The sequence below is a fragment of the Strix aluco genome, chromosome 18 (genome assembly GCF_031877795.1).
Source record: "Strix aluco isolate bStrAlu1 chromosome 18, bStrAlu1.hap1, whole genome shotgun sequence".
In the NCBI taxonomy this organism is placed as follows: domain Eukaryota; kingdom Metazoa; phylum Chordata; class Aves; order Strigiformes; family Strigidae; genus Strix; species Strix aluco.
Window position 1 is genome coordinate 13,441,951 of NC_133948.1, and position 13,321 is coordinate 13,455,271.

A 13,321-nucleotide genomic window follows, 5' to 3' on the forward strand; every position below is an offset into this window, starting at 1 on the left:
AAAAATGATGGGGGTGACACTGAGCTGCTGGGTGAGGGCTTTTGGCCGCTGCTACTCAAGACATCAGCCCGAAAGATCAAGGTAGCTCTTTCAAAGCTGGAGATGCAGAAATCTGCTGTGATGGCAGTGAGACGGAGCAGGATGAGCTCGTTGCTCAAATCAAACTTGCTGTTAAACTCAGGGGAGTGCAGGTCACCGTGTTCTCCCACTGGACCTGGGTAATAACAAACCCCCAGGCTTTACAGCAACCTTCCCACCCTCTGCTACCACTCTGCAGCCTTTCCTACACACAGATCCACCACGTGCTAACTGTGGAGACATCTGTGCATCACTGTTGTGCCCACAGCAAACCAAAAACTGCATAGAAAAAGAGGAAATGGAAGAAGAAAAAGCTTTTCAAAATACTTAAATTCCAATTGCATAAAACTTAAAAGAAACGTGTCTGAAAGCCCCCTGAGATGGGCAGTCTCAGTCCTTTGATCTGCTTTAACACTTTCACCTCTTCTGGTATGTGTAAAGTCCTCAGCACACTCCCTGGTTGCTTTTATTTCTGCGGAATAACCAGGAAAAGGGCCAGCAGCTGCAGAGGCCACATGTCACCCTAGACCGATGGCACAGCACTGCCAGCATGGCTTGATACAAACACGTGACGCCGCTACAGCAAGACCAGCCTCTCCAAACAGCACGAGTGGCTTGCAGTGTTGGAGGTCTCCAGGTCCAAAAGGATCACAGAATACTTTCAGAGAAAGAAAAAAAAGAAAAAGACTCTCCCGTGGGATAGCAATGCTCAACCCTGCAAAGAAATTTAGGGCAGGAGACAAGGAATAAGCCAAGTTGGATGGGATAAGACTCACCCCATCCACCGCACTCTGCCTTTTGAAGCCATATGCCTCCACATCCTGCTTCTCCAACACTGCTCGCTGGGCTTGGCTTGGGGAGCAACACCACGACAGCAGCAGCAGCGGCTTTTGGTGGCAAAGAGCAGCTGAAGACACCAGGGACCTCAGTCTTGACTCTTGTTTTCCAAGCCTTGAAGACTCAAAATTACTTTTTTCTCTTCCATTCCCAGCTCAGTCCCTTCCTACCTGGAGATAAGTGACCAGAGGGGCCTGACCACAGCAGCCTGCAAAGCTGTGGGAAGACTCTCACAAGTCACACAGTGAGGTGGGAGAGGAAAACTCACAGGGACATCTATGAACAGTGCAGGGATGTCTGAGCTGCTCCTGTGCTTCGCGGAGAGAGGAGAAAAGTGGCAGGAAATGGGTATCGGTAGGAAAAAGAGAGCTTGGTTTCTGGTTGAGAGAATCCAGTCTCCATCACCAGTGATGAGAGATGCATGGTCTCAGCCCAGCTGTTCAGTAGGCTGAAGGGGTGGGGTGGATTCAAGGCAGGGTGGCAATGCTGTGTGCGCTCTGTATCCTCTCCACCCCAGCTCCATGTGGGAAATCAGCCTCCAGCTGCGCCAGGGAGGAAACATGAAGGAGCATCCCCACGGGGGCTGAAGGCAGAGTGGTAGCTGCAGTTTTTCCCTTTTTATCGCTACAGCTATTGCCTTCTGCACACCCACAGCAAAAGGGTCAGGGCACAGCTCCTTCCCCTCCTCAGGGCTGCTGGGCATCACTGCCAGAAACCCCACGGCAAGCCCGCCTCAGAATCAGGAGAGGGCACTTCCCAAAGAAATAAAATCCCACCCATGAAACTCCAGCCTGGCAGTGTGGGGTGGGGAGGCTGAGAGCTGGTCCCAGACACCAGCCAGCTCCCGGTGCCCACCAGTGTGCCCCAGACAGGCTTTGTTATGGAGCTCCGCTTCTGGCAGATCCCCCCCTGCCACAGGATTAGCTGCCAGCAGTTTTGCAGCGGAGGACGCGCGTGTGCACCAGACAGGGCTGAAGTCATTGGATGTTATTTCTCTCCCCTCGAGATGGGCTGGAGCGCAGCGATGACTGCTGCCTTCAATCACATTTTCAGTCCCTAAAGATGGGGAGTGATAACCTTGCTCCTGTTTTTCAGCCAAGCCCCTGGAGCCACCGCAGCTCTAAGGCTGCATCCCTCCTGGGACATGAAAACACTCTTGTGCCACTTGCCCAGAGTCCCCACCTCGGTGAGGAAGGCCCTGGACAAGAGGGCTGGAGCAAATGCAGAAATTGGGAAGCAAGCTGAGCCAGAGGGAAACAGGGAAGCGACAGAGCTCACAGGCAGCAGCCAGCATCTGTTGCAAGTCTGCAGCTACTGTAAAGCCAGGACTATTTTTTCCCCCTAGACTGAGCAGAGTAGAAAGGGAGAAGAGATCCCAAATATATAATGGAGTGCACGAAACATCACACCTGCTGTCTTCTCCACCCGGGTGGAGACTCATATTACTGTGATCAAACTTGATGTTTCCCCCCTCCAGTGCTGGGTTCTGGGTGGGCACGTCCATCCCCAGCACAGCCTGTCCTCCCTGCTGCCTCACACATGCCCCCAGCAGCACAGCTCTACACCCAGGCTATCACACACCCCTAGACACTGCTGCGCTCCTTTCGGGTTCCTTTTTGGCACCATGTTGGGGATCAGCCTGTGGCTGCCAGCACAGGTGCCTTCGCTCCACACCTCTCCGGTCATATCCACCCTCAGCCCTTCCACCACCAAACTGCAGCTTCTCCAGCCTGTAATAATCAGTGCTATGCACACTATTTCACAAACACAAGGCTGGGTCCCACTGGAGCCAGGCTTGCTAAATAAGTGAGGCTTGCTGCTCTTCCTTCGCCGGGGATTGCGATGTGCAGCCCCAGAACTGCTTATGCCAACCCCCTGGGCGATGGGCATTTTGCGTGATGGAGAGAGGAGGCTGGGAGGGGATGCAGGAGGAAGAGCATTGATCTCCAGCTTAGTCCTCCAGCCCAGGGGAGCCCTTCCTACATAAATATTTGCCAAGCAATGCATTTGTGCCTGTCGATGGCTGTCAATAGGAGCCTGCAGTGCTCTTATCTGTGGAGTTGTCATTCTTGGGAACCTGATCCGAACAGCCCTCTCTGCATCTCAACTGATGGCCAAATTATTTGTCCTTTTTAATCTGTGTGCTGTGTGCACAGAGCCTGTCCCCAACTACGGAGCACCCTGGGGTGCAGGTGGACGGAGCAAAAGCACCGCAGCTGGTAGGTGGCATCGAGGGGCCTCGGCGGTGCCAGCACGTGGAGAGTTAACTGGCTCACACACACACAGAGCTGTCAGACAAAGCCGTGGCCTGGATGCCTCCTGCTTCCCCCTGTGCTTGCATCGTCAGGCTCCAGCATGTACCTGCCAGCTCCAGCAAGCCAGCAGCGGCGGGGAAAGGGCTGGTGTGGACCGGCAGCGTGTGCCAGATGGGATGGTGCCAGCCGGGGCTGTATCGACAGGCCAGAAGGATGCTGCTACGTTACCGTGGAAATGGTCTGCTGTTTTCCGTCTCAGGGCCTCCACTGTCTCTTCTGTGTCTGCCCACTCCAAGACCAGCCTCCGGCCGTACAAATGCGTGCTGTGGCACAGGGCGTTGAATGCTTTCTGCAGAATTAAGAGGGAAAAAAAAAAAGAAAAAAAGGGAGAAAATAAAACCAGGCTCACATGAGTAAAAGCAAAGATGTCCCTCCCTCTGCCCTGCACCTAAAAGGCCACCAGAGAACATCCTACTTGGAGCACTTTGCTCTGATGGGGCAGGATTCATCTCCATCAGTGGCTCTGACTCGATCATTTATCTTCTACATACTTGCAGCAGAGCAAATACCCATCGCCATTCCTGCAGGCTGCTGCTGCTCACTAGGGAGCAGGCTGAAATCCAGCACAGCGAGCAGCTCAAGGCTGGCTGCAACCTCGCATCACCCTGGGAGCACACCTGAGCCGGGAAAGCTGCAGCCTGGAAAGGCTGTCGAGACTTGGGGCAGCACCAGGGGGGTCAACTGCAAACCAGGGCCCTCGTGGACAGCACAGCAGTGCTGGGTTAGCATGGGCAGAGCAACCTCGTGACTCTCCACCCACCCTGCTCTCTGCTGGCACCAGTAAAGCACAGCTCAAATGTGAGTAGAGAGGTTGCTTTCTGCTCAGGGGCAACAAGTTTGAAGAAGCACAAGCTTGCCAGGGAAAGCTGCCTTCCTCTCGCCAACCATTTGGTGATGTTGGCCATGGTGGCAGCAAACGTGGCAGAGCCAGAAGCCAATGCAGAAGTCCTCTTCTCTTTTGGCCCATGGTGCTTGGCTGTGTTATAGAAATCCAGAGGTTTCCTCGTTGTTAGATCCTGCTTAGTAACATCCATACAGCTATAATCTCTGGCTGATGTTGCATACAAGCATGCCTGCCAGCACAGTAGCTCAGACGGCTTTCTATGCCTGTAGGCAACCAACAGAGGCTCGATGCAGGGAAGACTGACTTTGTCTTTATTTCCCACAGACTTTCGAGAAAATTCAGGACTGAGCAGGACTGGGCCCATAATCCAAATATACAAACACACTGGTGAAGTATTTTCATCCCCGGGGCCCACAAAATGTTCCACAGCAATGTGGCTGGGCACAGGCATAGAGAAAAGGAGCCCAAAATGCTCTTCAAAAACTCCAGCTAAGGCTGAAATTAAGTCAGGTTATAAACTCTGCAAACTTGCATCCCTGGAACAAATATGGCAGCTACAGGACCACAGAAACATATCCCGCTGTTCAACAGGGACGTGTCCTCCCATCTGGAGGCTCCCAAAACAGCACTGAAGTTGTCCTGAAGAAGTCCAGACCTCTCCTCCGAGACATTTGCTAAACAGCTATTTTGAACCACTGTGCTTGTCCCCAAATATCGTATCTCTGGGCAGAGGGGCTCTTCCTTCAAGAGGCTTTGGCTGCCCATGATCACTCCTCAGCAGCCAGGACCCTGCCTGAGCTGCGAGGTTACAAAAGTCAAAAAAAACCCCATTTCCAGTGACCAGCACTCAGTAACCTGCATTTCCCCCCCCTTCTGACTCTCTTTCACTCATATAATTCTCATTCATTATAAAAAAGAGAAACAAGGAGCACTAGCTCCACCTGTTCTGTAGCATCGCTGAGATTCCCCACCTTCTCAGCTTCGCCAGCTCCTGGGGCTGACCCCAGCAGGGTGGTGTGCCTCCTTTTTGGGGGGCACACTCCCCTCCGAAGGGCTGCAAGCCTGGCTGGTGTTTTTGCAGCTACAGCTGTTTTTATTTGCTGCTGCTGTTGTTTTAAAGGCCTATTTTCACTTGGAATGGTATCCAATTAGCAGAGCAATGTGTTGGCTTAAATAAACACTCGGGGGGAGGTGGCAGTAGGGAGTTGTGATGGCTGTTTACGTTGGCACAAAGAGCCATTTCCAAAGCCTGGCAAACAACTGCAGCTCTAATCGCCGGGTCTCATTTGTTAATTTATACTTTTTAATTTCTCACTTCCCACAGCACAAGGAAGAGGAAGGTTGGAAGACAGTATACAGCCCCAGCAACCTCGCTGCACTCCATGGCAGGTCATGGAGGAGGGCAGACCATGCCGAAGGTGTCCATGATCATGGTGCGATGTGTGGTGCTTGGTGGGCTCACATCCTCCGAGCCACTTGCTCTGCCACGTCCTCATTGCAGGATCACTTCCAGCCCAGTCTGGGATGAGGCATCCTCTAGTTTTGCGGGCAGCACTGGGAAAGGTCATGGAGCAAGAGGGAAGGCAGATGCTGCCATCAAGTTGTGTCTCACCACACTGGGAGAGATGCATCTGCCAGCAGCCTGCTGCCATTGGACCTTTCCAGCCAAACACACTCCTAAAATGAGCTGGTTTTCACCCAGGATAAAGCAAAGCTCAGGATCCCTGGGTGAGATCACAGGGATCCCTTCAGCCCACCACTGCTCCAGCCCATGCAGGAAAGGGTGTGCTGGGATCTCTGCTTGTCACGGCCCCGTCTTCCAGATGGGCTCCTGGAGCTGGGGCTGCAGAAGAGAAGCCGTGCATTTCAGGTGAACAACATGTGAATGCCATTTCCTTTGGATATGAGCTAAAAAATAAAACTTAGCTCTTCATTGCTCTGAGAGGAATTAAGACTTTTCCAGGGGAAAAAAAGAGAGACCACCGATGATTTAAAAGACAAAGGGATGAAGGGGAGAAATGCCATCCCCATATATACGCATTGCTGGAAATCTTCCACGAGAGGAGGAAATCTGCCACTGCTGCTATTCCAAATGAAAAGATAGGTAAGAAAAAAATGTATTTTCATTACATGAGAAATATGAAATGAAGACAAACAGACTGGCTTTCAAAGAACATGGGGCTGCAGGCTGGAGCTGTTCTCAGGGTGCAGCTCCTCCACCCGAGTGTCTGCTTTCCTAGGACAGCTCCTTTGAAGACCAAAGCATCGAATGACCAGAGGTTTGTTAAGTTATCCAAACTAGGGATAAAGAGAGGTGTGGTGTCTGCTCACCCAAGAGAAACTCACTGGAAAAGACCTCTAATTACCATGGCTTCACATCATCCTGCACCTTTAAGAAGAGGGGAGCCTCCACCACACAAGGCTCGGTATCCTTAAATGGCAAAAAAGGATTTCATTAAAGCTGCTGCATTTGGTAATACACCCACTGTCAGGCAACACCGAAAGCTGAAAAGCCCTGGCAAACCTCCTCGCAGGTCTCTTTTGCTTTCCAAATGCTTTAGGGGTTGCATGAAAACCCTATGGCCTTCTCCCCCTAGAAAATAGGATGCAAGTATGCTTAAAAATGTCATTTCTGAACCCTCCTGAATATGATTTTGCAGAGTTTGGTTCGAGCTTAACGTCACGGCTCAGTGCGGCAGGATTTCGTTGCTAGCTCTGAGTACAGCTTGGGCAGGGCTAGAGCCCGGGCGGCGGATGGAGAGGCGAACAGAGCAGGGAAAAGCAGAGAAAGGAAGGGGAGAAGCTGGAACAGCAGCTTAAAAATGTTTGTGGGATTCAGAAAGTGAATTTAAAAATTAAGGGGTGGCTGATAAACTCACATGAAACCCAGGCTGCCAGGAGAAGACAGACACTGCTTTGGAGCAGAGCCTGCTGCGCTGGGGCATTGGAAAGGCAGAGATCAAGAGACCGGACCATTGCGTCTGTCACCCCCGAGTGCTACGGCTCCATCCCTAAATGCCGTATTAATTTGGAGGACAGTGCTGCTCTGCCTATAGATTCCCCCTTGCCCTATTAAATACTCAAGCTGAAGAGCCTCCGGGCTGGAGTCATTAGAGGGACAAAGGGTCAACAACATTAGGAGATTGATAAATTTCCCTTCCTTGCAAGAACCAGTCCCAACTGAGGATGCTCTCTGTGATGCCAGCTGCACACAAGGATTTTTCCTTCCGTGTGTGTGCATTTTTAAAGGGTTGACTGTCTTTCCCGAATGGGCAATTTCTATTTGGAGACCAGATGTATTTTTATATCAACAGGGGAGAAAAGTGGAAACTTGGCTTCCAGTTAATAGTTCAAAAATAAAAACAATCCCACAACAATTCTGCACAGGGAATGTCAGGAAACATGTCAAATGGTTAATGCTTCCTTAACCGGAGTTAATTTGTTATTGCCAGCGGATCAAAGTTCCCCTTCTCATCCCCTAACTTCCATGCACTCCCAGCTAGTAGTCAGCTGGCGCTGGAAATCTAAAACCAAAGGCTTGATCAGCAGGCATACAAACCCTCTTTGAGAATATTACTTTGTCTCTCCCGTTGCTGTCTTTGACATGGGTTCCTCCCCATTTCCTGGCTTCGCACGTGTGCGTGCTGTGATCTGTTAAATGCTCACAACATAGAAGAGAGAGGGCTGCTAATTTCATCTGATGGTGGTGTAACACTCCCAGTCGAGGTCCATCCATCACCCTGGGAGCCGTCAAACGACCCAAGAGACAGCCCCAGCTGCAGACGTCACCGTAGGAAAGCCAGGCATGAGACCGGGGCTCTGAAGGACGAGCAGATGATGGAGAGAAGATGCTACCACCAGCAGCATCCCGTGCCCTGCCTGAACGTCACCTCCCCTGCAGGCAAGGCGACCTGCTGCCTCATGAGTGTGGCTCGGGTGCTCACCCCTCCCATGACAGCACCTTTTGTCAGGGCTGGCTCTCCTTGAGCGGGTGACAGACCATCAGGGGAAGCCAAGGGGACGCAGCCCAGCCCGGCGGGATGGGTCTGCAGGCACAGCATCGGGGAGTTTGGAGGGGGAGCCCCATATCTCTGTCCTGGCTTTAGAAAATCTCTGCATGCGCTCCCACAGTGGCTGTGATTGCTCAGAGAAAAAGACAAACACGGGAGGTCACAGGCTTTAAATGCCCAACAAAGCCACCCTAACCATTCTATTACAAAAACATCATGTTTTATAAGACGCTTATAAGCAATTTCCAGATTACCACTTTGAGCAAAAAACGTCATTGATAGTCACAGCTATTCAGCTCAGAGGTCTCCAGGCCCACTCCCCTCCTCTCTCATTTCACTTAGCAATAAACTCTAAGCCAATTATGTCCGTGTTTACAATATTCAGGATCCTATTCATCAATACACAGCGCATCCTTTTCCAGACAGCCAATAGAGTGTACTTGATGTGGCACTTGTGAGACAATTAAATCCCTCAAAGAGATGAGGGCAGGGAAAAAAAAAAAAAAGAAGGAAGAAGAGCTGGTTTGCTGGAAAAGAAGAAACCCCCTCTGAGCAATCTTCCACAGAGCATCTTGCTCCCCACACGCTCACCTCCTGCAGCCTCTGTGAGCTTTGGGAGCAGTGCCCCAAGCTAGTGCCCTGCCCAGCTCCCTCCCCTCCAGCTGGCTGCCCACCAGCGATAGATGGGTTTCCTCCTGCTGCAATCTCTATTTGTTCAGTGCAGCTGGAATCAGCCACCAGGTCCCCAAGGGGCTGAAGAGGGACAGGAGGCAGACCCTGAGCCTGTGCCCTGTTTTCTCCAGAAACCAAGCAGGTGCTGTCTCATTCACCCCTGAACTGGTGGCTGAGCAGCAGTAAAGAACCAGCCAGGTCCCTGTATGCACCTTTCCATCAAGTGCTTAAAGTTTCCTTTGGAAAACATTAATTCAAAAACCAGGAACAAAGCCTGAATGACTCTGGTGTGAAGCAGAGGTTAAAGCAAAGCTGCCCAGAGCCGGGGTTTGAGCAGAGCCAGAGGCACAGCTCGCCGTGCAGGGAGAGGAACCACCTCCTGGGGGGCTCGCTGCACCCCACGCTGCCCAGCAAGCTGGCCCCCAAGGGGAGGATGAATGCTGAGCAGAAAGAGTTTGAATTAGGATCAATACAGGACTAACAAAGAAACTCTATGTACTGTGTTATACTGGAGGTCAGACTGGAACAGATGATCTAATAGTCCCTTGTGATCCTGGATCAATGAATCCTGTCTAAAAACATAAACACAGGCTACACTTGCTCCCCCCTCCTCTCTCCTTCACCTCTGCTCATGGTCTTGAAAATTCGGAGTCTCAGGGAGTCTGTGGAGCCATGTGGTCCCTTCCCTTCAGCAGTAACATCCCTTGGCCACAACCATTCCTCTTCCAGATACTGTGCAAATCGCCAGGAGCCAGCAGCAGGGACGAAACCCGCACTGCTCTGGTGCTGGGAGTGCCTGTGCAGGACCTTACAGCGGGGCCGAGGACCCGCTTCTGCCCAGTGCATAAGAGACCACGCCTGGTCCACCCTGCTCCTGAACCTCTGGCAAAGGGTAAGAGCATAATACTATCAGACAGGCTACAACACTCTTGTTTCTTCTGCAAATATGGGACGTAAACATATAGAAAACTTTAAAAAAAAATAGACTAGAGCATTTTGAACAGCAATCTATCCTGGCTTAAAATGCTACAGAATATTTTGCAGCATAAAGTGCATACAGACAGCAAAACTGTCAAGATATTGGAATGACGGGGCTTGCATTTTTTGATTAAAGCAAAATGTGCTTTCAACCTGCAGCCTTCAGGAGCCCAGTTCTTGGTGCTGAGAAAGGTGTTTCCCAGGCACAGCTGCCTGCTGCCGGCATTTTCTGTACTGCTGTCAGATAGCCAGCCCAGCCCACTCTGAGAAAGCACCCTTGGCCAGCCCAGCCCAGCTAGGTCCTCCCTTTGGACCAAGACAACAACTGTATTACAGAACTTGATCTTTGTTCTTGTGTTCAGCAAGGCAAAGCACACACAGACCTTTCTCTCTGCTTGCCCATCCTTTTGACCAATTCACAACTACTGCTCTTCTGTTACACTCACTACCTGAAAAACACCAGGGTAAGGCTGCTCACAGGGGGTCTCAAAACACATGGAGGAACAGATGAACACGGGCAGTAAAGAGTCACAATATCCAAAACTCCCCTAAAACCAAGGTAGTGGTGGAGGTGGGGTATGTACTCAAGTTTCCTGATGTGTTAATGTTGGATCAAAACTATCCCTTCTCACCTTGCTTCTCACAAACCTGAAAAATAAGCCCCATCCTTCTACCTTAAAAGAATTATTAGCCATTTTCTCAGTTGCACCAAACTTATGCCCATTACTGCTTAGCTTGTGGTTTCAGTCACGTAACCTCCAGTGGTTGCCCACATGGGGGTTTTAGCCTCAGTGCAGCTTTGCTGGTGAATGGTAACAGCCTGTCCCAAATCTGGGCTAAGCCTCAGTGGGACAGAACCTCCAGGCTCCCTTCCTCACCTTCCGCTCCGAGAGCAGGCTGGGAGGGTGCCAGAGGGGGAGAACTACCTCTCACCTTGGCATCCTGCTTGGTGATGAAATCCACAAACCCAAAGCCCCGGTGGGATCCTGTTCCTGCCATCTTCTTGGGAAGCCGGACGGTCTTCAGCTCTCCAAAGGTGCTGTGAATTAGAGAGGGAAAAGCAAAGATACCGTGAGATCGAGGGAAGAACCATCATTTTATCACAAAGCCCAGCACTATCAGTTGCAGACCCGCAGTGCAGGCTTGCCAGTGCTGAGGACTAAGGCGAGCGGTGTCCAGCAGCCACTCTGCTTCCCTGTAAGCCCCATGTCTAAAGCACCTAGTAACAGCTGAAAACTCAGCTTGGATTTCAAAGCTCATCCTTTCCGGTCACAAACCTTAACAAAGCAAAAAACTTCTTTAATATAAGTGCTATGCTTCTCCTCCCTTTAGGAGATCTGCAGAAGACAAAGAGCCGGCCTGTGTGCCATGCCCTGCTCAGGGTGGGCAAAGAGCATCTCCAGGTTAGCAGGAGGCAGGGCTGCTCCAAACCACCATCAAAACAGATTTATTTGCACCTCTGAAGAGGGGCTAGAGTGCACAGGAACACCTCCTCCATCCCCAGAGCCTGTTGTAGGCACGGGCCTTCACAAAGGCATCATCCCTCTGCTCCACGGATGCTGGGCATCAGTTTAAAGACTGGATTTCCTGGCTCTAACACTTCACTTGGGTGCCTGCATTTCCCATTCTGCAGCCAGCCACTCCACCTCTTTCATGAGCTAGAATAAACTGGTTTTATTTAAGCTTGCTGAAGGTATAAGGGGAAACGGGTGAATTCAGCAGACCCAAGTCCTGCACAACAACCCCTAGATCCAGCAGCTTTTCAGACAAGTTTTTGTGTGCCAATGGGATGGAAAGTCAGGGATGGGGAAATAAGGGGGTTCTTGTTTAGCCTAAGGGCATGGGGTAGGGCTGGTACCATCCGCGCTCAGCCACGGCCCAGTGGAAACCTTGCCATGGCATCCCTGTCCCCGGAGAAGGAACCTGTTGGTTGAGCACCAAAGCACACAGCCATCCCACCAGCCTGGACCTTGTCCAGAAAGCCTGAAAACAGACCCAAAGGCAGTGCTTGCCGGACACCCCTCTCCACTGCCATCCCCTGGAGAAATTCCAGGACAAAGCCAACGCTTTCTCTGCATCGGAGCTCCTGCTTCCCCTTCTCCTCCCCTCCCCTCACGTCCATTTATCAAACACATATGCACAAACTGCAGGCAATAAATATTTAATGTGGACCAGGTCTGAATAGATGTGTTATTTTATTTGAAAATCTACACACACGCGTGCATACACAAAAGGAACCTGGGATGCAGCAGTGCCAAAGAGCACCTGGGAATAAACACAGTAAAGGCCATAAACGCTCTCGTGAAATGATATAAGCTAAATCCTGGGAGTTAACCTGGTGCACTGGCAGCATGACCAGGCATTCATCTACCCAATTTCCTTAGGCAACGTGGTGTGTAAATGTACCATTATGAAGCCTCAAAATGAATCCGCACGTCTCCTCCTCGGCACTTTCCCTCCCTCTCTCCCTCCTGCCCCCTTCAAGCTGGCGCTATGCAAACAAACAAACAAACCTGAGCGGAGGCGAGGGAGCCGCCTCGGCCGGCGGGGATGCTCAGCTCCGGGAGCAGCAGGAGCACCGTGTGGTTTCCAGTGGCAGGAGGGTTCTCCTGCAAGGGGGTGGGGGTGATGGGGGACCCGGGAGGCTCCTCTCGCTTGCAGCATCCCTGTAGGATCTCAGATGCTACAGCTGGGGTTAAGGGAGAGGTAACGACAGAGCTCCTGGCCCAAGGAGATGACCATCCAGCTAGGAAAGACAGCCGGTGGCTGGAATGGGCAGGGGAGCGCTTGCTTCAATTATTGCTCCATGGAAAAAACATCATGGGCATTGCCTGGGGGGAGCAGAATATTTGCTAAAGGAGTATGAGCGGAATATTTGCTAAAAGGGAGGAGGTCTCAGACAACTCTGTGCGCTAAAACACCACGTGTCTCCCTTTGACACCGACACCCAACTCGCAGGAGGTGCCCAGCAGGAGCAGGAGGGCTACGGACCTCGGGAAAGCCGTCGTGACCCACTGCAGCCTGGGCAGAGATGGGAGAAACTGGCTCTTCCTTCCTCCCCAGCTCAGAGCTCTGCTGCGAGATGTGGGGAGGCAGTGGGGACCTGATCCAGAGCAGCGCTGGCCACAAGATTCTCCCCCGGCAGACGGGTGCAGGGAGGAAGGACAGTGGTACCCACCAGCGGCTCCCGGAGAGATGGGTCTGTTGGAGGATGCTGCAGCGCGGCTCCCAGCGGGGAGCAGGCAAAGCGGGAGGGTGAGGAAAGCCGAGGGGCACAGCAGAGACAGGACTGACCCCACTGGGGCTGCGAGTAAAACACCCTCCCCCCCACTGTGGCGCTAATTAGAAACCACAACACAGCAATTACCATCCCGGGAGCTGCGAATGAAGTGGAGAGCTCGGGCCTTTAATGTTCTCCTCTCCAGCGCCAGGCAGAGACTCACACCTCTCTTTTCCAATTATTTCCTCCGGATTTGGGGAGAGAGAGGCAGAGGCAACCCAATTACCCCCCGCAGTGCCAGGCTCCCAGTACCCGGGGAAGCCAGGGGCCACTGTGTTTGCTCCCACAACCGCTGCATCGATGCTGC

General features: G+C 51.9%; 1 protein-coding gene across 1 annotated transcript in view; it reads right to left on the minus strand.

The window, feature by feature from the left end:
• Positions 1-13,321, minus strand: part of RBM19 (RNA binding motif protein 19) — a 72,348-nt gene that overhangs the window by 14,139 nt on the left and 44,888 nt on the right. The window contains exons 22-23 of the mRNA XM_074844397.1: positions 10,668-10,773; positions 3,399-3,519 (exon numbers count right to left, since the gene is read on the minus strand). Of these exons, the coding sequence (XP_074700498.1) occupies positions 3,399-3,519; positions 10,668-10,773 (227 nt within the window). The remainder of the gene's footprint in view (positions 1-3,398; positions 3,520-10,667; positions 10,774-13,321) is intronic.